General features: G+C 39.3%; 2 protein-coding genes across 4 annotated transcripts in view; one reads left to right on the forward strand and one right to left on the reverse strand.

The window, feature by feature from the left end:
* The first annotated feature begins 5993 nt into the window (after window positions 1-5993).
* Window positions 5994-27126, forward strand: capn7 (calpain 7). 3 transcript variants are annotated; one of them, XM_085472082.1, is made up of 22 exons: window positions 5994-6384; window positions 6642-6750; window positions 7850-8007; window positions 8146-8213; window positions 8378-8611; window positions 8948-9034; window positions 9466-9592; window positions 10013-10098; window positions 10231-10324; window positions 10756-10902; window positions 11291-11397; window positions 11511-11631; window positions 12407-12551; window positions 13758-13857; window positions 14034-14169; window positions 14280-14355; window positions 14707-14852; window positions 15867-15929; window positions 16129-16259; window positions 17320-17412; window positions 18302-18471; window positions 26841-27126. In XM_085472082.1, exons 1-21 carry the CDS (start codon window positions 6283-6285, stop codon window positions 18444-18446), a joined length of 2475 nt encoding a protein of 824 aa, XP_085328208.1. In that variant the 5' UTR covers window positions 5994-6282; the 3' UTR covers window positions 18447-18471; window positions 26841-27126. The 3 variants fall into 3 exon arrangements, with proteins under 3 accessions (XP_085328208.1, XP_085328207.1, XP_085328206.1); XM_085472081.1 differs by lacking the exon at window positions 26841-27126 and adding an exon at window positions 19550-21883; XM_085472080.1 differs by lacking the exon at window positions 26841-27126 and having other exon boundaries at window positions 18302-21883.
* sh3bp5b (SH3-domain binding protein 5b (BTK-associated)) overlaps window positions 25137-27959 on the reverse strand; it is a 28895-nt gene continuing 26072 nt past the window's right edge. Inside the window, exons 8-9 of the mRNA XM_085472083.1 lie at window positions 26820-27155; window positions 25137-26007 (exon numbers count right to left, since the gene is read on the reverse strand). Of these exons, the coding sequence (XP_085328209.1) occupies window positions 25784-26007; window positions 26820-27155 (560 nt within the window). The 3' untranslated portion in view covers window positions 25137-25783. The remainder of the gene's footprint in view (window positions 26008-26819; window positions 27156-27959) is intronic.

Consider the following 27959-nt stretch of genomic DNA (forward strand, 5'->3'; position numbering starts at 1 on the left):
GCCCCGGGGCAGACCCAGGACACGCTGGAGAGATTATATCTCTCGGCTGGCCTGGGAACGCCTTGGTGTTCCCCCGGATAAGCTGGAGGAGGTGGCTGGGGAGAGGGAGGTCTGGGCCTCTTTGCTTAGGCTGCTGCCCCCGCGACCCGGCCTCGGATAAAGCGGATGAAGATGGATGGATGGACTATTTGTTCTCTATGATTGGAACTGACATGTGAAATGTGTCAGGTTGCGTCTTCATCATCACTGATTTGTTTGGAGGAGTCAAGCTTGAACCCTCTTTTGTTTGAATTATAATAATTACAACATTATTCAAATAACACTGAAGTGGTCAGGCAGAGAATCAGTGCTGTATCCATGCGAACACATGCACAGCAAGCAAACTCGCAAACCTCGGCTTTGGATTCAAATGAAGACACAAACATTTCCAAGTGCGTCCATCTTTGCTGATGATGCAGCAGACACGCTGAACTCCAGTCAGGAGGAGAAGCATGTTCTTCCACTCACAGAGACTGAAACCAAACGGCCCGTTTCCTGTGTTTAACCTCAGTCCTAGTTTCATGATTCGACCCCTGAGTTGTTTAGCTCCAATTCACAGCCTGTTCTGCCAGACGTTAGTCTGTTTGCATCTGTAATAACTTTGAATAAGTCATCTTCAGTTAAATGACTCTGAGCATCTTTAATCAAATGCACTTTAATGAACACTGGGCTGCTTTCTCTTCGTGTCAGGTATGTTATGCATATGTTTGTTTTGGTTTATTTGATAATCTCACACATTCATTATCTGGTATTCTAATAAACAAAATGATGATAATTGAATAAAGACAACACTTTTTAAAGTTGAACGTTTCAAATGTTAAATATGTTTGATAGTTTTGTTTGAATCATTAGATTAGGATAGAAATGGAGTGAATGACAGAGACATCTGCCTCTTTGTTGATGCTGGTTTAAGTGTTATGCTTAATAATGATAGAGCAGCTGCAGATGAGATACATGAGGACGTTCTTCACAATTTTTCAGCTCTCAGCCATGAAGGGGTGTGGACTGATCCTCCTGCTGCTCTCAGGTCTGTAAACTCATCTCAGTCGCCTCATTTATAGTTTGAATAAAACTTTTGATATCAGAAAATCAAAGAAAGCACAAACTGAACTGCTCCATAGTGATTATTTTAAAGGTGTCTGTAAACAAGCTTCAAGCAGTCACAGAAACACTCGTACAATCTCCAAAGATCTTTGTCATGTCAACTAAACCCAGAAATGGGCGGGGAGCACAGAGGTGTGGTTCCAAGAGCAGCTGGAAATGGTCTCGCCTCGGTCCACTTCAGTCATCCTGGTTTCATCCCTGCTCCCCGGGACAGCCAGGGACTGGGGAGTGTGTTACAATATCTAGTGATGGATCATGGTCCACAAGACAGTGCTCAGAACAACATAGCTTTTTCTGCTTTAATGGTGAGTGTTTTGGACTTTGGAACCAGGGTTTGACAAACTGAACATTTGAGCTGCAGGTCTGAATCCGTCTGATCTTTTGTCTTTCAGGCAAGAGTAGCATTATCATCCCGGTGCCGACCTTGATGACCTGGCCTGATGCTCAGTCTCACTGCAGACAGACATACATAGACCTGAGCAGCATGATTAATTCAAGTGTAAACACCAAGGTCGCTAACATGTTGACACCTGCTAATCAGGCCTGGATTGGACTGTATAGAAATTACTGGATGTGGTCAAACTCGAGCACAGCCTCAAACCTGCCGTGGGGGTCCGGGCACCCCGATGACACTCAAAACTGTGCCACAATAGATGCATCAACGGGCTCCTTCTACAGTCATAATTGTAATGAACAACGCCCCTTCCTCTGCTCCAGAGGTGAGTCTGTCCTCTGTGTTTCTGCACGGTCTGGTCGTCCTGGGCTCATCTGGACACTCTTGGCACAACACTGTCGATCCTTTGGGTGGCGCTGTCATTTGATGTTCGCTCTCTCTGTGGTAGAGTATCACTTCCTGTTCCTGTTCCAACACAGGAACAGGAAGTAGTAGTTGAGTAGCTTATCTGCATACCAATTTAATTAAAGACCTTTAGATAACATCTGTTTTCATAGTATAATCTTCATGTGCAGCATGGCCTCTTCACCTGTCCCTCGTGCACTTTCCTGCTCATTGTGTCAGATGTTTAGTTACTCCTCAGCCTCCTTTAGCAGTAGTGATACTTGTAACATATGTAGCATATTTGCAGCTCTGGAGGCCAGGATTACTGAATTGGAGACTCGGCTTCGCACCCCTGAGTCACCCGTAGCTAGCCAGGCCCCTGTAGCCGGTGCAGCCGAAGATAGTGTAGGCCCTAAGCAGCTGGGGAAAGAGCGTGGCTGGGTGACAGTGAGGAGGAAGCATAGTCTTAAACAGAAGTCCCAGATACACCACCAACCTGTTCATGTGTCTAACCATTTTTCCCCACTCGGCGACACACCCGCCGGGGGTCCAACTCTGGTAATTGGTGATTCTGTTTTCAGATATGTGAAGCTAGGAACACCGGCAACCATAGTCAATTGTCTTCCATCGGCCAGAGCAGGCGACATTGAGGGAAATTTAAAGCTGCTGGCAAAGGGTAAATGTAAATTCAGTAAAATCATAATTCACGTCGGCAGTAATGACACCCGGTTACTGCAGAGACACAGATGCTCAAAATGAAAAATGAGGTGCTGGAGACACAGAAGAAAAACCTAACAGAAATAATACAACAGATGTCGACATCATGGAGTGACTTCAATGTTAGTCGGGCTCAATGGAGCAACATCAGCTACAGAGCAGGAACAACAGAAAGCTCAGCTTTAGAGGACTCTCATGTTGTGTATTTAGGTTTTATGCAGATCACTGTTATTTTAGTGTTGTTATCAAAGTTTTGATTTTATTCATTTACTTCTATCTTCTTGTAATTTTATTTTTCCCCACATTAGTTTAGTTAATTTTCAAAGTAAATTTATGCTTTTTGTCTCAGTAGTTATTTCAGTATAATTAACCAAATTATTAAAAACTTTTGCCTGAAAGTCTGCTGGAATATTTATATGGTAGGCTCAGAATTTGGCATAAACAGCACGAAAATATGGATCCAACCTGCCCTGTATCAGCAGTTCAGACTGGTGGTGTCAAAATAATGGTTTGAGAGGTATATTTTCATGGCACACTTGGTGTCCTTTAATGCCAAATGAGTATTGATAAAATTAGTATTGTTGCTGACCATGCCCATCTCCTCATGGCAACAGTGCACCCATTTTTCTGATGGCTGATTCCAGCAACATAGTACATCATGTGAGTTCACTGTAGTCAAATAGCCCCCATAGTCAACAGGTCTCTATTTCAATAGAGCACTTTTGATAGAGTCTTACAAATCTGCAGTAACTGTTTGAAGGCATCATGCTAATATGGACTCAGGTGTCTCTAGATATTTATATATATAAACTATTTCAAGTATCCTCCACATAGAATTAAGGGAGGTCTGACCATAAAAATGGCTCCAACCAGGTATTACTGTGGTGCACTTGATAAAGTGTTTTCTGAGTGTATATAAGAGCATACAAGGGGCAGAGTGAGAACTATGCCTCAGACATGTTCAAACAAATAAATAATTCCCATCAACAAATAGATATGTGTGAAAAAAAAGACTGACAATCTGGTCCCTATTGACATGAGATACGTTGTTACCACATCCTCACATCTAACAGACAATTGCATCATAACTGTCACGGCTGCCGAGGCGAGCCGTGTGGTATTGAAGGGGGAAAGGACCCAAAACGCAGGCAGTAGATGATAATGCTGGTGATGTTTTATTTACACAGTGGTGAGATGGCAAAACAGGCAAGAGGAAAGACAAAACTAAAGACCTAAACTGGGAAAGCTAAATGACAAACCTGAGAGGGTACCAGAATGGGGTGAGAGGCAGAGAGACACAGACGAGGGACAGGACACCGTGGACCACAGAGGGACAGGACACCGTGGACCACAGACTGACACGGCAACAGGCAGGTGAACACACAGGGCTTAAATACACACACACACACACACACACACACACACCAGTAATCAGGGGATGAGAGACAGGAGGGCAACACAGCTGGGAGGAATCAGAGCTGACGGGACAGGGGAAATGCAAACCGAACACACTCACATCAGACAGAGACCTTCACAATAAAACAGGAAACTCAGACACGGGGAACCAAACAAGACACAGAACTAAACAGACAGCTTCACAAACAGACGGGGTGACACCATAGACAGACAGAGACACAGACGCAGACTCAGAGGCAGACCGAATATAACACATAGAACTCAAACAATAATAATCATCATCATCATAAACTAGAAAATGATAATAAACTAAAAGCGCTGGGTCACCGACCCAGGACCATGACAATACCTTTATGTGTATGATGCACATTAAGATAGTTGTATTTATGTGAAAGGTTAAAATCAGAAGCACTGAGAATAAACAGTTTAAAAGATTTTCTTATTGAAAATGTATATCCTGTTTTAGTTTTGGATATACTAAAATCATAAAGAAGATTGTTTATTGGGAGGCAAAATAATTTTATTCTGAGTATTTTTATACGTATTGAAAACTATGAGTCACCTCAAATGGTTCCATGGCTTCATGGAGCTATTGGTATTTTATGTACAGAATATATCTGATCTGCAGCAAGCAGATAAAAACAAAATTCTAATTTCCCCATTTGCTGTTTTGAGGAGGCAGACATTCTCTCTAGATTACATTTTTATATTGAGTAATGCACAAATAATTTTTCGATTTCCAGTTCCCAAGGATAGTTTTCTTCAAGAGGTATATAAGGCATTCAGAACTATGTTTGCTGTATGCACATCCATAGATAATTCACTTACCTGACCTAAGACTCACAGTGAGGTAAGGTTGGAAAATAGCAACTAAACCATGTGCATAGGTATTCATATATACTCTGCCAGAAACTCTAAACAGTCGTACAAGACCTTAGAGCTTGCATATAGTTCTCAGATTAAGGAATTTAAACACATTTGTGTTGAGAAGTTTTTATCTTGGATTGATCTTGCTCCCATTTTGCAGTTGGGAAGGAATTTTAAAAATAACTTCAGTTCAGTTGATTGGTATTAAATCTTGCCTGTGTCACAGGCTTCATTTACTGATATTCAAGAAATTTACTGTTGCTGATCTCATAATTTGATACAAGTTATTGGAATTAAGTAAAGTTTCTGTCTTGAATAACATGTTCTAGATTTTTTACATTTGTAATTCTTTTCTCGTGCCACGAGGGAAAATGTTGTATTTTCTTTTTCTGATATCTAGACTCCAAATGGGTGTTAGTTTACAGAGGATAAGTGAAGATTTAAAACAGTTTTAAAGCAGATTTTTACTCTTTAACTGAGTGCTTGTTCTAGCCCCAACCATGAGCTCTCTAAAAATCTTTGTTTTGACCTATTTTTAAAACATACTGCAATCTATTTTTTCCATAAAAATTTTGAGATGTTTGAGTGTAGTGACTTAAACCAAGAAATAGAGGGTTTATTAGGTATCAGCAAGAAAAAAATATTTTTAAGACGGGTAAAGTTTCCCAACAGGTAAGATCATCATCTACCATTTTTAGTAAACAAATGTGATTCTGGAAAAACAATCCTCATAAAAACGATTGCTCTTCCCCCTTTTCTCTTGATTGGCAGCTCCATAATCAAAATCCTGTGTCCAATGTATCCACTATCCCTCTCATAACCATGTAAGCCTGGTCAGACATAACTTAACTCATTCTGACCCTTTGTATACTTCTGCATCATCCTCTTTCCCATATTTTCATGGTATGGCTCATAAAGAAAAAAGAAAGACTAGACTTATACTACAATATTTTACCAATTGCCAATAAATAACGTTAGCTGTATTAAAAAAATGTTATTTTTCCCTGCTCGTGAACGCACCGTCGTACCCCCGGTATCTGCGCTCTTCAACAGCGCTAGCGTTTCTACTGCGACTGCGCGAATTGTCTCCCGGAAACAGTATGGTTGTTTTGGTGTCTGCTAATGTTGTAGTCATTTGATAAAAGGCAGAGGAAAACTTTTACCGTGGCAGTTTTGGCTGTGGGATCAACACCACGTATCAGCATTATCTTCTCTATGTTTTTTCCGAGTTGACAGAATGAACAGTGCCAACAGAGAAAAGCAGATATTTTGTTTATAGACATTTTATAGGTAGCTAACGGTTAGCTAGCCTGTTCTGGCTAACTGAGAGATTGTCACTCTGTCAACAAGTTTTGTTCGACATGGACTCCGCGGCGCTGGAACTTGATGCTGTCACTTTTGCCAAAACAGCTGTAACATATGACCAGAATGGCAAATATAACGAGGCTGTATTTTATTATAAGGTAAGTGCCAATAAGTTTTACCTGTAAACGTATGCCATTTTTCAGGGTTAGCATTTTGCTAATCTTAGAAGTTCAAACTCACTTTCATTTCTGTAATAGCAGCAGGATTAGATTTAAGAAGTCTACTACTTTACGAATTAACAGTTTACAGATATATTTGGTCAAAGTTGGGTTGCTAGTGTCCCTGGATGCCAGTACTTAGTGACCGGATGTAATACTTTTCTAACCGCTGCCTCTTTTATGTTTGTTTTCCATAGGAGGCAGCTCAGGCCCTCATTTATGCTGGCATGGCAGGGTCCAAACTGGACGGGATCCAGGAGAAAGTGAATGAATACTTGGATCGGGTTCAAGCCCTCCACAATGCAGGTAAGCTCACCTCACAATAGGCGCAAAGGGTTTTGCTTCTGATGGCTTTTCAGATGACTTACAAATGAAGGCTTAATGTGAAATATAAATCACATAAAAGCTACTCTAGTAATATTGCATGAAAATATAGACCTGGGACTGAATATACTCCCATTTTAATTAATGTATGGATAGCTGGAAACTATTATAATAAACACACTCCACATGTTGTTCATTAAACTTGTTGTCTAAAAGACACTCATTATCCTGTTTTACTGAGTTGTTGATTTATCTTGAGCAACACCTTTAAAGAGGTGAAGTGTTTAATGGGTAAGAAAATGTTTCTCTTTTTTACTGAAAAGGACAGTTTCTCAGTTTCTGTCTGACCAGTTTTTTCCATGACTCTCCTCATGCTCTTGATTTGTGTGTTCACATGGGTGTGGCCACAGAATGTACAAGAGTCCTGTTACCACTAGATGATGTGTAATGCTGGGTATTGCTGTTTAGTGATTTCGATGATATGAAATGTAGAAATTGATTGCTCTTTTTTTCTATCATCTTTCTATCATTTATCCAGAAAGCTACCAAAAAAATCACAACTAAGTAACTTAGCACCTGTCTGAGCCAGCATTAACAAAGAATAATAATTACTTTATGACATTTTTAAAGGTGGAGTTTATGTGTATGCTGTTGTATTAAGCTGCACCAGTAAACTTACTAAACTGATAGTTTAAGCACTATTTCAGCACTGTTCAAGAGATTAAAGGTGGCTCAAGAAAAGTTGTTGGAAGGTTAAATTCTGTTTTACTTACTGAATACAATGAGAGACAAATATGGGCAGACAGTACTTAAGATGAGTCTTTGGGTCAGATAGGAGAGACTAGGGAGCATTAATCTCCTTATCTAGTGTCTGGTCTTAATCTGTTTTGTAATGAAGATATTCATATTTCCAACTTTCATCTTGAGTTTTACTCAAGTATAATGTGCTAAAAACAGGTTTGGATAACTTGGTGTCCATTAAAAATCCTCTATGACAACAACATTAATACTCCATGGGAAAATGAATTAGGTCAAATTACCTGTTGTCTTAACCATTCCTTCCTTTGACCTTTGACATTAGTTCAAGCACAGAAAAGTGACCCACTGAAGTCCCGGCACCAGGTGGACCTGGAACGTGCCCACTTCCTGGTTACCCAAGCCTTTGAGGAAGATGAAAAGGGAAATGATGATGAAGCTATTGAACTGTACACTCAGGCTGTGGAGCTGTGCATTAAAACGGTTAGTCTCTCACTAGGCCCCTTTCTGTTTTTCATTATGTCACTCACTGACTGACACTTAGACTTCCCTCATATTATCCCTACTCATGCTCACATTAATTCCTCTTCCTGATTTCTTTTGTTTGTTTTTTTTCACCAGTCCAATGAAACATCTGAGCAAGTGCTGCAGAACAAACTGAAACAGCTGGCACGTCAAGCTTTAGACAGGTACATATAAAATGGTCCTGGTTTTGTGTTGTAAACTAGAATGTTCATCATTCCTTTTAATGCTCTAGAGCTTTTTGTCTTAATGTTGTTGTTGTTGTTGTTTTCACTTTTTGCATGTTAAAAAAATGAACAACAAAAAAACTTCTTCCACTATATTTTGCCAGAGCCGAAGGTCTTAAAGAATCCCAGTCCAAATCGGCTTCAGCTCAGGACAGGACAGGGGCTCCTGGAACCAAGCCCAGCACTGGTGCCAGTTCAGGAGGACCTGTCCGCCAGTTCCTCCCTCTTGGGCCAGACTTCAGCCTCAATGACCGACAGCAATCCCAACCTGTCCGGGCTGTGCAGTTCAGTGAGCCCCAAGGTCAGCGCTACACATCTGAGGAGATCGAGGTACTCAGGTGAGAAGGCTCACTGAATATGTCATAAAGGCCAATGTTTCTGGGTATCCCTTTAGTATACACTTCTAGTTGCTGAAAAATTTTAGAAAGTATAACATTTACATTTTTTTTTTAATGTAGTTTTGTGCTAAATCACTACACCAGGTGGCAAATGACATTACTGCCTCAGCCTTTGATAAGATTATTTTGAAATCTTTGGATGCAAAAGATGCCTGGAAAACCTATATAGGGCCTTTTAATGCCCTAATGGTTTTATCCTTTTTAAATATGTAAATACTACTGCAAAATTATGTGTCAAAGCTTTTCTATTTCATTAAACTTGTGCTTTATTTTCAGGAGTACATCTACAATCAATGGCATAGCCTACGTGCCCTTCATGAGCGTGGACCTTAAAGAGCGATTTGCCTTTCCTGTACCTTTCTCGTGAGTTTGCTTTATTGTTGCAGTTTTTATAATAGTAACATTATTTCAAAGCTAATACAAGCCTCACTTAGACATTCAGGAGAGAAAAGTTATGTGCGGATGTATGTATTTTGGAGACAGTCTTAAGATTTGTAGAAACTGCAGTATCTGTTTCTTGACACATTGAAGGGAAGGATACCTGAAACACTCAACACTAAAACACTTTTGCTTTGAGATGTGGTTGTAAGACGTTTTTCCAGGTTAAATTCGTATAACAAATGCAGGCTTATCAGTAGAAAACATTACATATATAAAGCTTTGGTCCAATGCATGTGGGAATTACTGACAGAAACTTACTGTAGTTGAAAATTGGTGACATAGAAAAATAAAATGTGTGACTGAATTGGCTAAACACAGTTTTTGTTTTTATTTTATTTTTTTCTTCTCACCAGGGACAAATCAGGGAAACTGGCTTTGTCACCCAAACAGAAAGCCATCTTCTCCCGCTGGGTTCGGCCAGATGAGATCTGCAATAACCCCACCATGATCATGTCTGTGTCCAGCTTCAGCATCAAACAGGTTAGACTGGTTTCGTTTTATTTCCACAATCCTCAATTGATCTCTACGTGTATTTTCTAAAATGCTTATATTTGAATATTAAATAAAAATCTTGTTCAAACTTTGACCTTTACCACAATTATTTTTCTAATGTTAGTTATTGAAGAATCGTGCATTTAAAATTTGTTTCTTTACCATGGGTATGGTAAAGAAATGTTGTTGTTTTTTTTGTTCACTGCTTAAATTCATCCAGTAGATGGCACAGTAACACCACAGATAAGCGTTTTTATGAGAGACTATTTAAAAAACCTTTTGATATGCAACTGAACATTCAGTGTAAAAAGTCCAAACTCAGACTTAAAGTAATGGTGATTTTATGCAATGTATGTAATTATATATTAACCCGTTCACATTGATTTCCTCATTTCATCTTCTGTCCAGACGGTGGTATCTGACTGTTCGTTTGTGGCCTCTTTAGCCATCAGTGCAGCCTACGAGAGACGCTACAACAAAAAACTCATCACCAGGTGCTGTGTAGCTTCTGTTCTTTACTGATATTGTTTTCATGGCACATCAGCATGCAGTGCATTTTAATTTAAACTGTCTTTCATACTAAAAAGCAAAATAGCCATTGAACCTTGCATGTGTGTGTATTGCAGCATAATCTACCCTCAGAACAGACGAGGAGAGCCAGAATACAACCCCTGTGGAAAGTACATGGTCAAACTCCATATCAACGGAGTTCCCAGGAAGGTAAACAACGAATTACAACAGTCAGTTACCTGTTGGTTATTTGCATTGCAAATATTTTGTCTTTACAATGTGAGTTGAAATGAGCATAAAAAAAGTACTTTGTGAAATGTTTACGCTCATGTCACCTGTTCATGATGCAAAACAAAATATCTTGTTTTGTATTTTTTGTTTTGGGTTTTGTGTTGTTGTGGGTTTTTTTTGTAGATTTAATAATGCATTCTGATATTAATTTAAATATAACAATAGTTATTTTTTTAAGTATACAAATTCATCCTCTTTTTTTTCTTTTTTACTTCAAAAAATGGAAAGTGGGGAAAAAGTCTTACTTCTATCTGATAACTGCTGTGCATGAGAAAAAGTTATAGTTATGTTCTTTGTTATATTACTCCTGCTTTCCTTAAACTGAGAAACTGACTCTTTGCCTGTTCCAGGTTATTATAGATGACTTCCTCCCAGTGGATCGCAATGGAGAGTTATTGTGCTCCTACTCCAGCAACAGGAACGAGCTCTGGGTGTCCCTGATTGAGAAGGCCTACATGAAGGTGATGGGCGGCTACGACTTCCCTGGTTCCAACTCGGTGAGTAAACCGGGACATTTGTTAATTAGTGATTTCTCCTGGTGTAACCTGGTAACATCTAAAAACAGCTCCCCAATAACAAGTAATTAAGTAAAATATTTTGTGCAGGGATTTGCTGGAACTGAGGAGAAGGGGATGTACAGTTGTAATAAGTTTAAATATATTTAAAAATAAATATGCATTTTTTTTTTAGCTTGATAAATTTGTGTCTTTGTAATTAGTTCACTTCCAGGTTTAGTAACTCCAAAAAGCTTCTTTTTTTCTAAATTTTGCAGCCATGCTGTTGAACAACTTTCTGCATATATTCTGAATTCAAAAAAAGTCTGATGTCAAAGTCAAGAAATTAGTTTTCTTAAGAACTGTTTTCATAATAGCCTAATTTTTACAGAACATTGATCTGCATGCTCTCACTGGCTGGATCCCTGAACGCATCGCTATGCACTCTGACAATCAGTCGTTCAACAGGGACGACACCTTCCGCATGCTCTTCCAGAGGTAGGTGCACAGACTTGCACAGGCATAATTATTTTATAGGCCATAATAAATTCCTCAACTAAACATCTGTGCTTATTCTCACTCTGTATCTGCTTCTCTCTCTCCTGTTTAAGGTTTCACAGGGGTGACGTTCTCATCACCACAGCAACAGGTGTAATGACAGAGGAGGAAGGGGAAAGATGGGGTTTAGTGCCAACACACGCCTACGCTGTTCTTGACATCAGGGAATACAAGGTTAGCGTTGGTTGTTTACATTATACTGTCAGTTTATACAGATCAAGCCATTAGTGGCCACTCATACACAATGGGTAGTGGACTTTCTAATTTCCAGCAGGGGGAACTGATTTTGTTGCAAAAAAAAAAAGTCAGATTGATGTTTGTGAGAAAATGTTTCTACTTTTCACCTGGTTTGTTTCTTTAAGCACTTATCAAGTTAAATTTGTATACAAAGATGATCATAAAGGAACGATGGGATTGTCGTACTATTGCGGTTGCACATTCAGTGTTTCCTTCAATTTTTCATCTGCCTTATATTGACTCAGAGATGGAGTATGGGGGGAAATCAGACTTATGACATTTATATTATACTGACCCTGCTGCAGCGCCGATATCTGTAACACTGGTGAACTCAATATTTCAATATGAATTGAATTCAGCCCTGCTAACCGGCTGTGCAGGTATCTCTGAAGCTTCTAAAAGGTCTCTGTGCATGGTTTTGCTAGTGATTGTCAATTATGACTTCCTTAACAAGCTGCTCATGTCAGTAGGTTCAAAAAATGATGAAAACAAAAAAGTTTTTAAAAAAAGAAAAAAAAAACATTTTTAAACTTCCCAAAATACAAAAAATTCCTCATGACGCTAAACTGAAGAATGAGCATTTCATTCTTATAATCTTGCTTAGTAAATGTTTAGTAAACCCACTAGTTTGTAGTATATTTAGATAATTCTGTCATTTTTTTTTTCTGCTCGTGTGATTAACCTCATACCTGCGGGTTTGTTTCTCTTGTAGAAAATGCGATTCCTGCAGCTAAAGAATCCGTGGAGTCATCTGCGGTGGAAGGGGCGCTACAGTGAGCGCGATGAGAAGAACTGGACACCTGAGCTCCTGAAATACCTCAACTTTGACCCCAAGACAGCTCAGAAGTTTGATAACGGTATCTGAGTTTATTGAGTTTTACATTCAGTACTTTGACATTGGTCACACACATTGGTCTTTATATTCTGTCTTTAAGTAGGGTATGGAGCATATTCAGTCGCAGTCTAGCTGTTATTGTCGGTTTGTTTTTCTGTTCCTGGTAACTAATGTACTATTTTTATTTATTTTTTTACGTTTTTTTTTTTAAGTTACACATTATATGTACACTTACTGTGTGTATTTAAGAACCTTGTGAAAATGTTAGTCACATTCTTAAATAATCAAAGGGTATTTCAAATGTTATAGAAATATGTGGCACCTTGCGTCATGCATAAAATTACTCACACAGTGTTAGATTAAATAGAGGGTATGCCTCACTCTGGTTGCCTCTGTCAGGTGGTTTTAGTGTTTACACTTTCCCATCACAGAAAGAGACAGAGGTGCTGAAATCTTCAACATTTGCCATAATATCTCAGAAGACAGTTTACCGGTGTTGCAGTTTAATAAAATATGAATTTGATAAAAAGAAGAAAATAAATGGACGCATAGATTAGCAAACTGATTCCTTCTCACTGTCACCAGATCCACCATCTTTCTGTATGTAGTTTGCATGTTCTCCCCGGTGTCCATGTACACTGGTTTTCTGCCACAGTCCAAAGACATTCAGTTAGTCAGGTTAGATTAATTAGTGATTCCAAATTGGCCATAGGTAAAAAGGTTTGGTGTGAATGGTTATCTGTCTCTCTGTGTCCACCCTGTGACTCACTGGCAACATGACCAGTGTGTACCTAAAGGCAGCTGGGATCGGCTTCCACCAACCCTAAACTGGATAAACAGAAGAAAGTGGATGGAAAGATAACTGCTGTTGTGAATGGGTGCCATATAAATAAAAAAATTAATTCAAAATGAAATAGTATCCACAAAAGAGCTTAAAAAGGTAGAATAAAAATATTATGCTTTACAAATAATAAACATTGGAGAGTGTTTAAAAATTAAAATCACTTGCTAAGAAAGCAAAAGTTACAAAAGTTACTCACCATGATGTGCAGCGCTGACTTTATTCATAAGCTTATGACATAGTCGATATGTTGCTAATGAAATCCAGTATATACCCGAAGTCACTGTGAGGGTATAAATCCAAACAATTTTTATCTCTCTTGGCAAACTTAAAATGATTAAAAAATGATAAATTAGTGTTAACGATCAACTTGTGTTTGCTTTCCAGGTGTGTTCTGGATCGCATGGGAGGACCTTTGTCAATACTATGATGTCATCTACCTGAGCTGGAATCCGGCACTCTTTAAAAACTCCTCCTGTATTCACAGGTGTCTGTTAATTTATATTACTCATGTTTTATGGATGCAGAGTTTGTCACTCACATTTTAAGGACTATTCAAGGGAACAAAAAACATTACATAGTATCTTACTCCTAAATATTCTGGTACATTTTGTGACATTCTACACTGACATGTCTATGTTCTGGTTTCTTTTCCATCTGCAGTACCTGGGATGGAAAGCAGGGTCCAGTGAAGGATGTGTACAGTCTTGCCAACAATCCCCAGTACAGGCTGGAGGTTCAGTGTCCAGCTGGTGGTGCTGCTGTGTGGGTGCTTCTCACCAGACACATCACTGATAAGGTAAAGGCACAGATCTGATATGTTTTTATTTCATCCAGATTTCATTTCCAGTAATGTGGTGGCCTGATACTGTAATGCTACACTTTTGTGCTATGACCGTGTCTGTCCAGGATGATTTTGCACAAAACAGAGAGTTCATCACGCTGGTCGTTTACAAGACTGATGGCAAGAAGGTTTACTATCCAGGTGAGGTTTGATAGATGCCTTAGAGGACATTTTCTTTCTTTCTTTCTCTGCACCACCGAGCAAGGACAGTTCCACTATAGATGAATGGTAGCAGGAGATTGATGGCAGCCTTTATTTCTGCCCTACAGTCACATACAGCAAGGTCAGATGCCTGGAAGAAAGAGATTAGTCTATTGCAGAGCCCTTTTTACAACGACACAAAGAAAAACTTCACTAACATTTACTACCCTATAAAATTGATACTGGAGGTTAAGAAGAAATTCAGTTAGAAGTTGAGTTTGAAGAAAGTTTTACGTTATCTGTAAGCTACAGTGTGGTTATTTATTTTGAACACCTCCTCTTCCTCCCCAGCGGATCCCCCTCCTTTCATAGATGGCATCCGTATCAACAGTCCTCACTATCTGACCAAGATGAAGCTGACCAGTGCAGGAACACACACCTTTACCCTGGTGGTTTCCCAGTACGAGAAACAGAACACCATCAACTACACACTGCGGGTGAGAGATGTTAACTCTGTTTATGCTCATACACAGAAGTACAATCTGAAAAGTAATTTAAAAAGTCTAGTCTTAATTCTTTTTTTACTACTGAAATCATTTCTAACTCGAACTAGAATTTGATGTGGCAGCTGGTAACAACAGTTTCAAAGCTACCTATTGGGCATTTTGTTATGCTAGAATAAGCACGATGTCTGTTTTTGTTTCTGTCAGACTTACTGTACATACTACATGCAGTTAGGAACAGTGACTGCTCTTCTCTGATCTCCTCTCCCTATAAATTAAAATTCACCTCTCACATTATTCTGCTACACCCACTTCAGCTTGTCTGAAAAAGCAGGTCCTTGAGTGTAGATTCTCAGGGACTTTTTAAGTGCACGCATGTGCTGCGTGACCCAAATATATTTTTTAGTTATTTATAATTCATGGACTCCTCTTGCAAACCGCAGTGAGGACTTGGGAAAACAGTTTATACTGAAATCCCTCATTAAAAAAACAACGTGCACTCGTGTGCACGTGTCAGCTGGAAGCTTTGTGTTTTATGTGTGTGTGAATTCTGTAACAGCAACACGACTGCTGTAAACACTGCAGGCTTTCTCTCAGTTTCTCTCTCTCCCTCTGTCTCCAGCAAGCCAGCCGTGAAGAAAAATCCCCTCCTATCAGCTCACATCAGTGTTTCTCTATGAATATCATCTTTGGAATAACTGATTGAACTCTCTCGTGTTCACTGTGTTTTCACCAGAGATCAAAGCCGGAGCAGAAAATCAGATTTCTTTCCTAATGTTTCTTTTGCCAGAATGGCACTGATATAAAAGATTTATTTTATGAGCAGATGGTTAAGAATTCACAGTTTTCTACAGTGTTTTGAGCTACAATATGCACAGTTTGACAAAGTTATAGATGATGAAGGAGTATTATTAGGTAGGGTATGAATTGAAATTTGAGTATTTTACTGAGCAGTTTGCCCACTAACAATGTGAACCCTAAAATAATGGAGGTTGTTTCTTTATGCAGGTCTACACTGGATGCAAATTCACCTTCTCCAAGATCCCAAATCCCTTCACTAACACAAAAAGGGTATGCTATCTATAAATCAACAACCACATTCTGTGCATTATGTATTTTATCATGTAATTTAGGACTGGTACATTTTTGGGCAATTTGGTTAGCTAAATTAGACAACATTATATTAACTGTATTCTGTGAATATATTTACCTTGTCCAAACAGTTGGATATTGTGGATATTATGTTTACTGACTTGATTTCTGTCTTCAGATCAATGGTCAGTGGAAGGGGCTCAGTGCCGGTGGCTGTGGAAACTACAAAGACTCGTACAAAAACAACCCAATCTATCAGATTAACCTGGAACGGTCCGGACCGCTGCTCATCGAGCTCCGAGGATCCAGGTGAACCCCCTATACCCTAGTTGGTATACTGAGGCGCAATATACCAAATGTGGTATAGAGTAAATTGGGTCTCCATATGACAATAATATCCTAATAGGAGCACAGTTTTCAATTTTCATTGAAATCATTCATGTAGTTTTAGCTCCAATAGATTTAAAAGCTTGTTTTACTTTTACTTCATCTGTGCTCGTAGTTGTATAATCTGCATATAGCAGAAAATGATGACATAAAACAAACACTGAAACCATCAGCATCATCAACCTCTTAGTCTGGGTATCTATGTGCTACTTAGAAAATGCCAGCAAAAAGATTCTGGGAAAATTAGATTTTATAACACAAAATTGGGTTAAATTAGTCCTCCGGGGTCGTGGTCACGGCACTTATTTTGGCGCACTTCAGATCTCTAACCAACTGATGGAATTTATGTCAGCACAGCCAAAACTACTTGAAAGTCTTTGTCACTCTGTGCTACATTATCATATAAAGACTTCAGAAGTGAAATGAAATTTGAATTTGTTAAATGTTCGCCTGAAACAAGATTTGCAGTCCAACAGATAAACCAAGTTATGCTTTTCTAGTTGTTCACACTGTAGGGAGGGTTAACAGTGACGCAGATGGCACAAAAACTAAGGCGTTTGTTCACCATGCCAATGACAGATGTTTTTGTAGTGGTTTTGTTTTTCTGGCATTAAATCTCCTCGTTAATGGCAATAATTTTAGGGCGTTGCCACTTATATTTTACTTCATTTCAAGCATATTTGTTTGACTAGCTTTAAGTGACTTATTAGCACAACGGCTAAATGACTTTTCTCATGTAGCATTAGCACATAAAAATCCTCTGGCTCAATCTCTTACCTTCTTTCTACCTTACATACTGAGACACACAGGCTTGTTGCACTAAAGTCCATCTCTGCACTGCAGGAAACCAAATAAAGTTAAAACAAAAAGCTCTTATTTTTCCTCAACAATGGATAACCCTATGACTTTAGCTTGAGCATCTTTGATCTGTGTAGAAGTCAGTTGCTATTCTCTGCATTTTATTTCTGTTCTGTGTCTGCAGGCAGTACAGCGTTGGGTTTGAGATGGTGACAGTGTCGACAGTGGGTGATCCAGGCTCAGCTGCCTTCCACAAGAAGACCAGTGGCGATTACAGGTACAGTAATGAGCAGGCATCATCGTGAAAGGTACACAAGCTGCAGAGCAACAAGTCCACCCTGACCATAAGCTGAGTTTGATGTCTGGTCATTTATCAACACTGCAGAAGATTTGTTTGAGTTCACTTAGAGCATCAGGAGCATTGTTACATCTGAGCAGTACATTGATCTGATGCGATATCTTTGTGACTTTCTGAGGGCAAAATTAATTTTAATTTGAAAGTATTTATTTATTACTGCTGTAAGGGATCACAAAATGTTTCTTTCTACAATTTGCATATTTCGAAATTATTGATCAATTAATTTTGTTCCTCAAAAACGTGTCTCCATCTGCGATTGTAGATCTTTACCATCATTAAATTTTTAACAGGTCAATACTAAAACGGTCAGCAGGAATATGTATTAAGCTGTGGATTTTATTGTTTACAAGCATGTGGGCATAGCTGAGTGAGTTCAGTGTTTGACATGCAGTAATTTTAGATTTTACCACCAGGGGGCAGCATTTTATCAGTCGGTGTGTTACGATGTTTTCAGATTTTTGCTGCTGTTTAAAATGTTTAAGATGTTTAAGTCTTTTTAGCAAACCCAGTTTCCTTAAGAGAATTTGAAAGTGTTCCTGATTACTTGCCAGGTTTAAAAAAATAAAATTAAAATAACATCAACAAATTATTCTGTTTATAGATTTGGTTAGGTTTGGAAGATTAAAAACTCTTTTTTTTGATAAAAGCATTTACAGGAAGTACCGTTAAGTCAAAGTCGTTCGAATGAAGAAGAGTTAGTCTGCTTATCTTTTAAAATGAAAATGTGATGTTTAGTTTCCCACACCTCTGAAATGACATCAACCTCTGCCATAAATGAACGTCACAGCCTCTTCCTTGCTTCTTGCAGATGTGGTTTCTGCTACATGGAGGTAGATCATGTCCCAGCAGGCATCTATAACGTCACCCCCACCACTTTCCTGCCTAAACAGGAAGGACCCTTCTTTTTGGACTTCAGCAGTACTTCAACCCTGAAGGTCTCCCAGCTCCAATGAAGATGGAGCTGGGATTGGGAGGAAGGTACTTGGTGGCATTGTGGAATATATTTCTGAAACTGCATTTTGGAAGTGCCAAGGCCTCCACAAAGCCCAGAATGTGACTGCTGCTAGCATTTTCTCTTCTTTCACTGAGACTTTTGCTGATGTGGACTTGAATTTCAAAACTGACTCAAGGATACCACAAAGCTGTTCTGGAGATATAATCAAAGAGGCACTTTGATATGGACTAAAACGCATAACCATCAAGGCATCTTGGGACAAAAACAAAAAAACATCTCTGCCAAATTAGAAAACAGCCCATTACAAGCCTCACAAAGTAATGGTGTTAAGAGCAGTAACTCCTTTTGCCCTAATAAGGCACACAGTTCCTCAAATAGAATAATTAGTATCAACATTTTTGTTCTTATTGTAGGCAAATCTGAGTGATTTCATGGAACAATAATGATTATACAGACACATCTGGCATTCATCGGGATGTGGAGCAGTAACGGGGTTGAAGCTGCAGAATTAGTGACATCGCTACTTAAACACAGCAGATTTTTCTACTTCTTCACAGGATCTGTTTTGCTGCGGTGAACACCTCAGCTCTAAAGAGCTACAGCCTTGTGGTTTCAAATCACAGGTTTAATTTTAAGACAAGGATGATGTATTTAAGATATGACGGTACTTTTGGATTGTAGCTGAGTGCATTCAGTCTAAAATGTGACCAGCAGCAAGCCAACCAGTGTTGAACTATACACATAAGTAAATGAAATGATGAAGCTGAAATTCAAAATGAATTAAAAGACCAGGGGAAAGAAAACACACAACTCTCATATAAATGAGAAAAGTAGTCCAAGGGTTTCATGTTTGAGGTGCTCATTACTTCAAAGCTTCAAAGACACTGACAACCACAATTAAAAAAACACAACATGCTGTTTCTGGGAAGTAATTAAATCACTTTCCGAGTATATCGAAATCATATCTGTTGTGACATTCACTTCTTCTAGCAATTAAATAAGCTGCCAAAAAAGCTGTTTTAAAAAAACAGTTAACATGTCAGGTGGAAGGGGCAGTTAGTTTCTTTGAACCACCAACAAAATATTATTTTTAATTCTCAGGAGCAGTGCAGCAGAGCAGCATCACAGGGAGTCCAGTATGGCAGCAGTCGAATGATGTCTCTACATGTTGTCTGTGGATGTGATGGCTGAGTGAGAAACAGCCTGATTTCACTGACAGGATTCACACTGAGTTTGTTATACCTGAGCGTGCGTATGTGGGTGCGTGTAGATGTCTGATTGTCACTGTTACAAACTTAAATGTCTTGCCAAGTACCCATAATATGTTTACCTTTTGTTTTGTTGATGCACTGCACTTTAAACTCTTTTTCATCATGTTTACTCTTTGGTTCATCGGTGCGAACAGCAGCTCAACCTAAGTCACCGTGTTTCCTCAGTTTATCGTGTAGAAAGTTTCTTTTGGGTGATGTCAGCTATCAGCACTCTGTCATGTACAGATGCTGCTGCTATATTCATTGCTGCTCATCTCTGCCAAGCTTTACAGTTGCATCACAAATCCCTGGGCAACAATATGTGTTGCAATCATAGAGGTACGTGATTGTATTAGATTTGGATTTGGGCTAGAGACCCTGAAATACCAATGCTGAAATTAACATGAGGAATATGTTGCATCATGTGGAAGCAGCCGGCCAATATTACGCTCATTAAATGTACTGTATGCTTAGAGACATTTGAATGGAAAACCATTGAGTCAACTCACCGAAGGACTTTTGATCTCACAAAAGAAAGGTTCAGTGCTTTTCTCATTGCATTGCAACTTGCAGACTCAAAATCTACAGGCCATTTATTTCTGGAGTTTTCAGCATCAAAGTTTATGCTTCACCTTGGGAACATTGTTTGAAAAATGATATGGTCAGCTTACTATATGGTTTTTGTTTGTTTGTTTTTTTTTAGCTTTTAATTGCATCAGAGTTCAACTAAAAGTGAAGGAGTTCAGTCAGTTGTCACAGAGCTGATTGTAGTTGTTTGCGGACCTAAGAACCATCTCTGTGATATTCAAGCACTTACTGTAAAGAAAAGCTCAAGTAATGAAAACTTTGTTCAGTCCATCCATCCATTTTTTTTATTTTTCTGTTTTGTTTTTATGCTGGAGCCTATCCCAGCTGCTACAGGGTAAAATTCAGGGTACACCACGGACAGGTCGGCAGGTTGTTGCAGGGCTAGTGCAACTAGATAGACAACCATTCATACTCAATTCACACCTGCAGCCAATTTACATTCAGTTAACCTAAACCTATTTTGCAAACTCAGAAGTTAAGTAACAGAGAGCAAACACTTGGGAAATAATTATTAAACTTAATTTAAATTTTAACTTTAATATGATTCACTTTACAAATGTGTGTTGTGGGCCATTATATTTGTCATTTTCGCCCTTGTGAATGGATATGAGGACACTGATGTCAGATCTACTGGCACAAGCCATGCTAGTGTCATTTTGCATGGTCATGCACCATCCAGTTTCTGTAACCTCACAAGTGTTTCTGTTCCCTCAAAAATGCCACAAAGCAAATATAAATGTCACCATCAGTGCACGAAGCAACCATTGCTGGGTGTATAATGGGCCCTGTAGTGCCATGGCTGCATGCTGAAGAAGTCTGTGTTCAATGGGAACAATGCACAGCTGTAAACCCCTGTGTGAGCCACCCTCAGTCTGCGCACAGCTGTTTCTTGTGTGATTAATGATTTCACCAATTTAATTTGAATTGTTCATAAAATGAAGGGGAGAAATCCAAAACATGCAGTTTACAGTGGTGTAAAACACTGAAAAAGAGTTAATCATCACTTAAATAAACATATGTAGAAGCATTTTTGCACAAATGATTAAGTGATTTTCAAAATAGTTGCTGATGGATTTTCTGTTGCTTAACACGCCACGCGATGCTGTGCACTTCTTGTTCACAACATTACAGAAGCCTCTTCGCAATAAATCAGATAAAATTGCTTATCTTATTTTTGGCTTGGCTTTTTGATCAATTTATTTTTGAATATTTTAATTTCTCATGTGAATCGTGTACATCTTGTCTGTGTACCATTATTCTTTTGCAATGGAAAAAGCACGTGTGCAGTGGAGGCGGACTGTAAATGAATTAGTAATGTTGGTGTGTAAAAAGATTGACGTAAACTGTTCAGCTTTAAATATCCATTGCGAGGGACTTCTTTTCACCTGTTGACTGATGATAATTTATTGTTGTAATGAATATCCATCTCTCACAATACTGATGTGTCTTTTTATTACTGACTAGCCGACTCATTTAAAGACGAAACAAGACAATCTTGCAGCAACCTGTTGTGTGAATGATGATATTTGCAGAACTTGCACTAAGCGTCGAGTAGACTGGCATGTTCAGAATTTGAATACAGAGAATTATACCTGTTTCTGTCTGTGCTCTTTTTCAATTATTTGTGCAGATAATCACAAGTACATCACATTATCTACCTCTGAAGCCAGTGTGCCATATTCAGATAACAGTATTTCTAGCCACAGCAATCCTGTACTGAAGCAAAACAGAAGTAATCATGTCAGCTATAGAGGTGTGCTAATGACATGTTCAGCTATCAGCCTTATGATAACCTAACCCCGACAGAGACACTTCAAGCCCTCCCACACATCTGACTGATGATTGCATGTAGCTGACATAAACACTGGATCCAGTGCTAGAGGGGTAAGTCAGACATCTAGTGTTAAATTAAAAGGTAAGCCAGCCATATCCGTCTTGATCATCTGTGTGGCAATCTGACCGTAAAATCCTTTGATCCTTTTTATTTAAAAAAAAAATCCAACTGTGAAAATCATCACGAAAGGTTGTGATAACAGGATGTTTCAGGTGAGCGGTCGGATGAAGCAGAGCCAGTTCAGCTTCTGAAGAATTTGCTGACATGAAAGCTGTGAGGTGAGCCAGTTATCTTACTTTTATCATACCAGTCGTTAGGTTTGTTTGTTCTATTTGTATTCAAATTTCATTGAAATGTGCAGTTGTTTAGACATTACTGACCCCGTGCTGTGATTGGACAAGAAAAAAGGTAAGTTCTCATAATCTTTTTTTAGTGATTTCTGTTAAAAATCTGTGTTATTTTTTTTTTTAAACAAGGTATATGAAGTAGAGGAGAGATGAAAAATGATGAATTATGTTAGTGTGCAATAATCAGGCTTCGGTGTAATTTTCTTTGTGTGGCAATAATTCATTTTAGTCTTTTTCATTGACAGTTTGGTGCTCAGTTTTTGTAGTTTTGTGTTTGTTCACCACCAGTGTGTTTCAAATCACAGAATCAACATGTGAGTAAAGTGCAGACTTTAATTCAAAGTGTTTAATACAAGTATTTCATTAACTTGGAATTACAGCTGTAATCCATTTTCAGAAGCTTAAAAGTAATTGGACAGTTAATAAAATTCTAGCTTCATGCTCAGGTGAGGCCTGTTGTGCTTCTAACAGCACATCTCTCACAGTGTCTTTACACATCCTTAGAATTAGAGGATGTGATGATGGCAACACCATGACAAGACAAAAAGGTTAATGTGATGCTGTTGTGTGTGTGACTAAACTAACAGGGAAAAAAAAGGCAAAAGGTCAGTGTTAAAGTGCAAACATGAAGACAGGCATGGGAAAACCCTGAAAAGAAATTAGAGGGCTGACTGGGCTGCTCAAAGCTCATGTCACATGTGACCCTGATAAATGCCAACATGTCAGCGTGGAAATTTTAAACTTCACAAGTTGCCTCCAAAGAAGTCTATCTGCACATTTAGTTACACGTGCTTTAAGATTTGGAAAATGTGTACTTTTAAGATCCTTACAAAATAGTTTAAAGTCGAACGTATGTTAAAACCCTACATGTTCTCATTTTAAACATTTAATACGGTCTCTTTGTTCTGTTAACAGGAGCTAAAATATTCTATTGTTCATCTTGCTAAACCTTCAGGCAAAGAAACAATAACCTAAACAATAAGTGGTGGTAGTGTCCTCACCAAGCTCCGTTCTTTTTCTCTGAATCCTGATCACTTTACAGCTATCCCTCACTGCCTGTTCAGAAGACACCACTGGCAAGTGTAATATATCTAAGCGCACGTAATAGTCAGATCATTCCTTAAAATAACTGACACATCAGGAACAAGCAAAGGGGCATGTCATACAAATCTCCCTCTACACCAAATCAGAGCTCAACATCAGACTCAACAGGTTTACCCCTGTTTCTGTAACAGTACATTGAGGAAAAGTGGAAGAACAGACTGATTAATGTTGGGCTCTAAGTCACCTGTGTCTCTAAAGACTGTAACAGGAACTTTCTGACCCCGATCAGCTAGTGGCTCATTGGCTTCTGTTATGTAAGGACCATGTCCTCAAGAAGATCCCTCTGAAGTTAAGATGGGCAGAGACTGGGACACCAAAAAAAAATTAGAAGTTGAGTCTGCACTGGTGTGACGTAAAAGACTACTTTCCCACCCACAAACTGCCTATCACCAACTAGCTCTTAGTCTTAACCCTAGGCTTCATGCGTTGTATTAGGTGCGTGTTAAACGTACTTGCCCTGGTTAAACTCCAGCCCTTGCGTCTCAGTTACACTTCCGTGTACGTAATACACAAAGGCGTAATCCTGTGATGAACAAAAAAAGACTAAAAACAATCCAGCAGCACCTGGGTGGACTGTGTCACTAATGCCTACAGGGTGGGTAATCCAAAAAAGCACCAGGTTAAATAGCTTTACAACAGCCTAACCATGTAGTGTCATCACTAAACCTTTGTCTGTCTCAACAATTCCACCAAGCATGGAAACGCTGATACTCAGCGAACAGGCCCGAGGACAAGTAACAGTTATTCTTAAAAAAAACAAACTACCAACTGGTGTTGAGGGCCCTCCTGTAACGTAATGCTAAGAAACTAAGGAGAAGGCCTCATTTTGTTACATGTGACTCCACCTTCAACAAAAGAGTAAGAGCCTGCAAGTATAATAAGCATTAACTGTTTTATTTAGATAAGATGAACAGAAAAGTCAGTAAATCAGTGCTGCGATGGATGCATGGATGAGAAGAAAGTCAATGTCCATCAGTTCAGGAGCCTGCCTGCCACATGGAGGGGAGCAAAGAGGGAGGTCAGGTCAGTCTTTTATATCCTTGAGGCCACAATCAGCCCTTTGTGGCAACGAGCTGGGTTGTCTCAGCTCGACCTCACAAACCAAACATGTATTAATGACGACCGATTATACACATTTCCAACACCATATTTCTATTCTTGGACTCCACTACAGTAGATTTTCTGATTCACAGTTCAAAATAATCCATATTTATCTTATACTAGACCTTTGATTCATCCACTCACCCTTCTCCCCCACATTTATGCATTCTTCTGATTGGCTGCCCCTCGTAAAGAAAAGATTTAAACTGCAAGTGGGTGGAGCCTTTGTTCACACACAGCCATCTGCCTGAGACGACCTTACAATCTTTCAATGATATCCCACTGACACAAGTAGAAAAAATTATCTGAAAGGGAGTGTTTAGAGTAGCTCAAGCCTGAGCTTTTGGTTCACAGGGAATACTTCTGCTTATGGTGAACTCAATCATCATTCACCTCATTTTCAGCTCAGGGGAAAGTATGGGGAGCGTTTCTGTGCATATAATTGAGACACTTTGGTTTCGTCACCATGCTTCGATTTCAAATTTAATTATATTTGCAGTTTATGTGGAAAATAAACAATTTTAAAACAGTCGAATCTAAACTCAGACACGTCACATACACAATCTCAAAATTACAACATAGTTCTAAACAAATACAGGAGCACATGTCAGACTATTTATTTAGCTTTAGCATTTCCACACTTGTTTTCACTGTTGCGCCACGCAGAACTTCTTCCTGCATAGTATACAGAACGTCATTAACAGTAACAAGTTCACTTTTACGAGTTGTTTAATAGAGCAGGTTTCAGATGCACGCAGTTAGTGTACGCAATTTGCTTTTGTGACAGACGCATTTTCAGCTTTTAGTGAAAAAAAAGAACATAATTTTATACCTTTCACCACCCTTAACAAAAACATTGCCAACATAACAGTGCTCTTTATATGTAATACATGAGTTCAAAAGGTGCCGTGTCCTTCAGAAAGGGAAAACACAGATGTATATTTACAAAGCTAATATACACTAACTATGACATTCAAAGTCTCTCTTTGACCACAAACACTGGCAATGGAGTGCAGCAGTGGCAGCTAGCTTACAAACAGCTCACACCAATTTGGTTCAAAATGAGTCAAGGGCGAGTCAAACTCCTTTCAACACATTCTCTTTTTGTTCTTCACACTCCTTTGACCAGGACCACAGTTTGCCCGGGTTCAGGCTTCTGGGAAAGGCTGTCTGTGTTTTTGGTGTTGTCGGCTCGTGGGCGTCGCAGGTTCAGAAAGCTGAAGCGTGCTTCCAGGCTGAAGCTCTTCTTGGTGCTGGATGTCAAGCTGATGTTGTTGTTGCCATTGCTGGTTGGAGCATTGTCTAGATTTCCCTCTGAACCTTCAGCCCGGTCACCTGAGGCAAAGGAGGAGGTGGTCAGTGAACATGAAATGTTTTGTTCTTTAACATAATTTTTAAAAGAAGGCAATTTTTTTTTAAACCAACAAAGTGCTGATTAAATGTGTCCTTTTATAGAAAATATTGCTCTCTGTTGCAAAGCATGTTAAAGTAAGTTTGTTCATTTTAAAACCTTTTCTCTAAGACAAATAACAGGAAAAATTTGACCGAAAGCTGGACAGATACATTAACAAATCTCCAAAATTTTTATTAAGGGTCACTAAAGTTATGTGAATCATTTCCTCTCTGCAGGACGATATGCAGATGAATATTTTTTCTGCAGGTGAGGCACTCGCCTCGCTGTCACTTTGACTAATAGTCATGTTGGCTTGAGCAGGTGTGAGCCACGCAGGGAGGAGGAGACTGTGTGTTACCAACAATAGATTCTTAAATATCATCCATCACACTTCCATTTAACTTTCACTGCCTTCTGTGTGCAAATACACACAAATGGAGTCATCCATGAAACAAACCTTTCGTTGCCGTCTGAGTTTTTCCTTATCTGAATGATGTTTGTTTTTTTTGTTTTTTTAAATATATCTACAGTGGAGTTAGGTTATCGACACTGGGTCAAATTAGCATTTTCTCCATTAACAGGCTCAGTTATCGCATATTACCATATCAATGACCACTTTTGAATTTTAAACGGGGAAATTGAAAGCTGGAGGGACCTTCTGATATCAGCAGGAGCTGATTTGTGATGGTGCATTAGTGCATCATGGGTTTGCATCTTCATGGGGTTAAACCGGATTTTCTCTCTCATCACTCACCTCTCTCTATATCACATTCAGGTGATGAAGCGCCGCTGCACTCGCTGCGAGGCCCGAGCACCGGCGAGATTAGGCCGAAGTCAGACAGCGACACGGTGCTGGGAAGGTCAAGACTGCAGGGCCTGGACAGAGGAGCCGGGGAGGACGCGGAGGAGGAGGTGGATGGAGTGGGGGACGGGGAGGCAGAGGAGGAGGAGCTGGCGAAGGGGCAGGGTGACAGCTCCTCTTGCGGGCTGCTGGGAGACGAACCCAGGCTGCAGGTGGAATGCGTCTCAGAGTCTTCAGACATGATGCCGCCTCCTCCGCACGGGTCGTCATCAAAACACACTGATGCCACTGTAGCAGAGGGAGGGGAATAGAAGAGTGGGAGGGAGGCAGAGGCACAAGAAGGCAATTAGCACAAAAAAAAAAAAAAAAAAAAAAGAGAAAAAGGAATGAAGAAGAGATGCCGGTGAAAGGACAGATGAAAGAAGGGCGAGATGAGAATAGGGAGGTTTTTATAAGATGGAAGGAAGAAAATGACAAGGGTAAAGGAGAAAGAGTTGTGGAACAGAGGGTGGAAAAATGGAAGGAGAATGATGATAAAGACAGAAAAAGGTATGGAGGAATTATGACAAGGAAGGAAGAAGGGAAAGGTGGAGAAGTGTGTGTGTGTGTGTGTGTGTCCGAACAGATATAAATAGAAGTGAGAGGACTCATCTGTCACATCATATTCACACAAAGTGTTACATCTTCCTAACATAAATCAAATTACATGAATGCAAAATTAGTAAACTTTAATTTCAGCCACGCATCAGTGTCTCTCTGGACTGAACTGCTGTTACTATGGTAACACCATTAAAAGTACTGAAGAGTTAAAATTTATATTTCCTATGCCGCCTCCTAATATCTTGTTTTGTCCCATCATCGGTCTCAAACCCCCTCAAACTGCTTTTTGTCAAACAATTTATGTAATTTATTACTGCAGCAGAACAGAGTGAGTTTGGCATCAAAGCTGCGAGCTTATCACCTTCTCAAAATATGTAACACATGAAATCGATGAGTCTATACATCTCCCTAGAGCGTACGGATAAAACTAGGGTGGTGGCAGGGTTATAATACCAGGCTGCGGCACTGACATTATCACACAGAGAGACGGGT

The sequence above is a fragment of the Copadichromis virginalis genome, linkage group LG11 (assembly GCF_057382275.1).
Source record: "Copadichromis virginalis isolate Kocher_CV1m ecotype Utaka linkage group LG11, C_Virginalis_male_GT1.1, whole genome shotgun sequence".
Lineage (NCBI taxonomy): Eukaryota > Metazoa > Chordata > Actinopteri > Cichliformes > Cichlidae > Copadichromis > Copadichromis virginalis.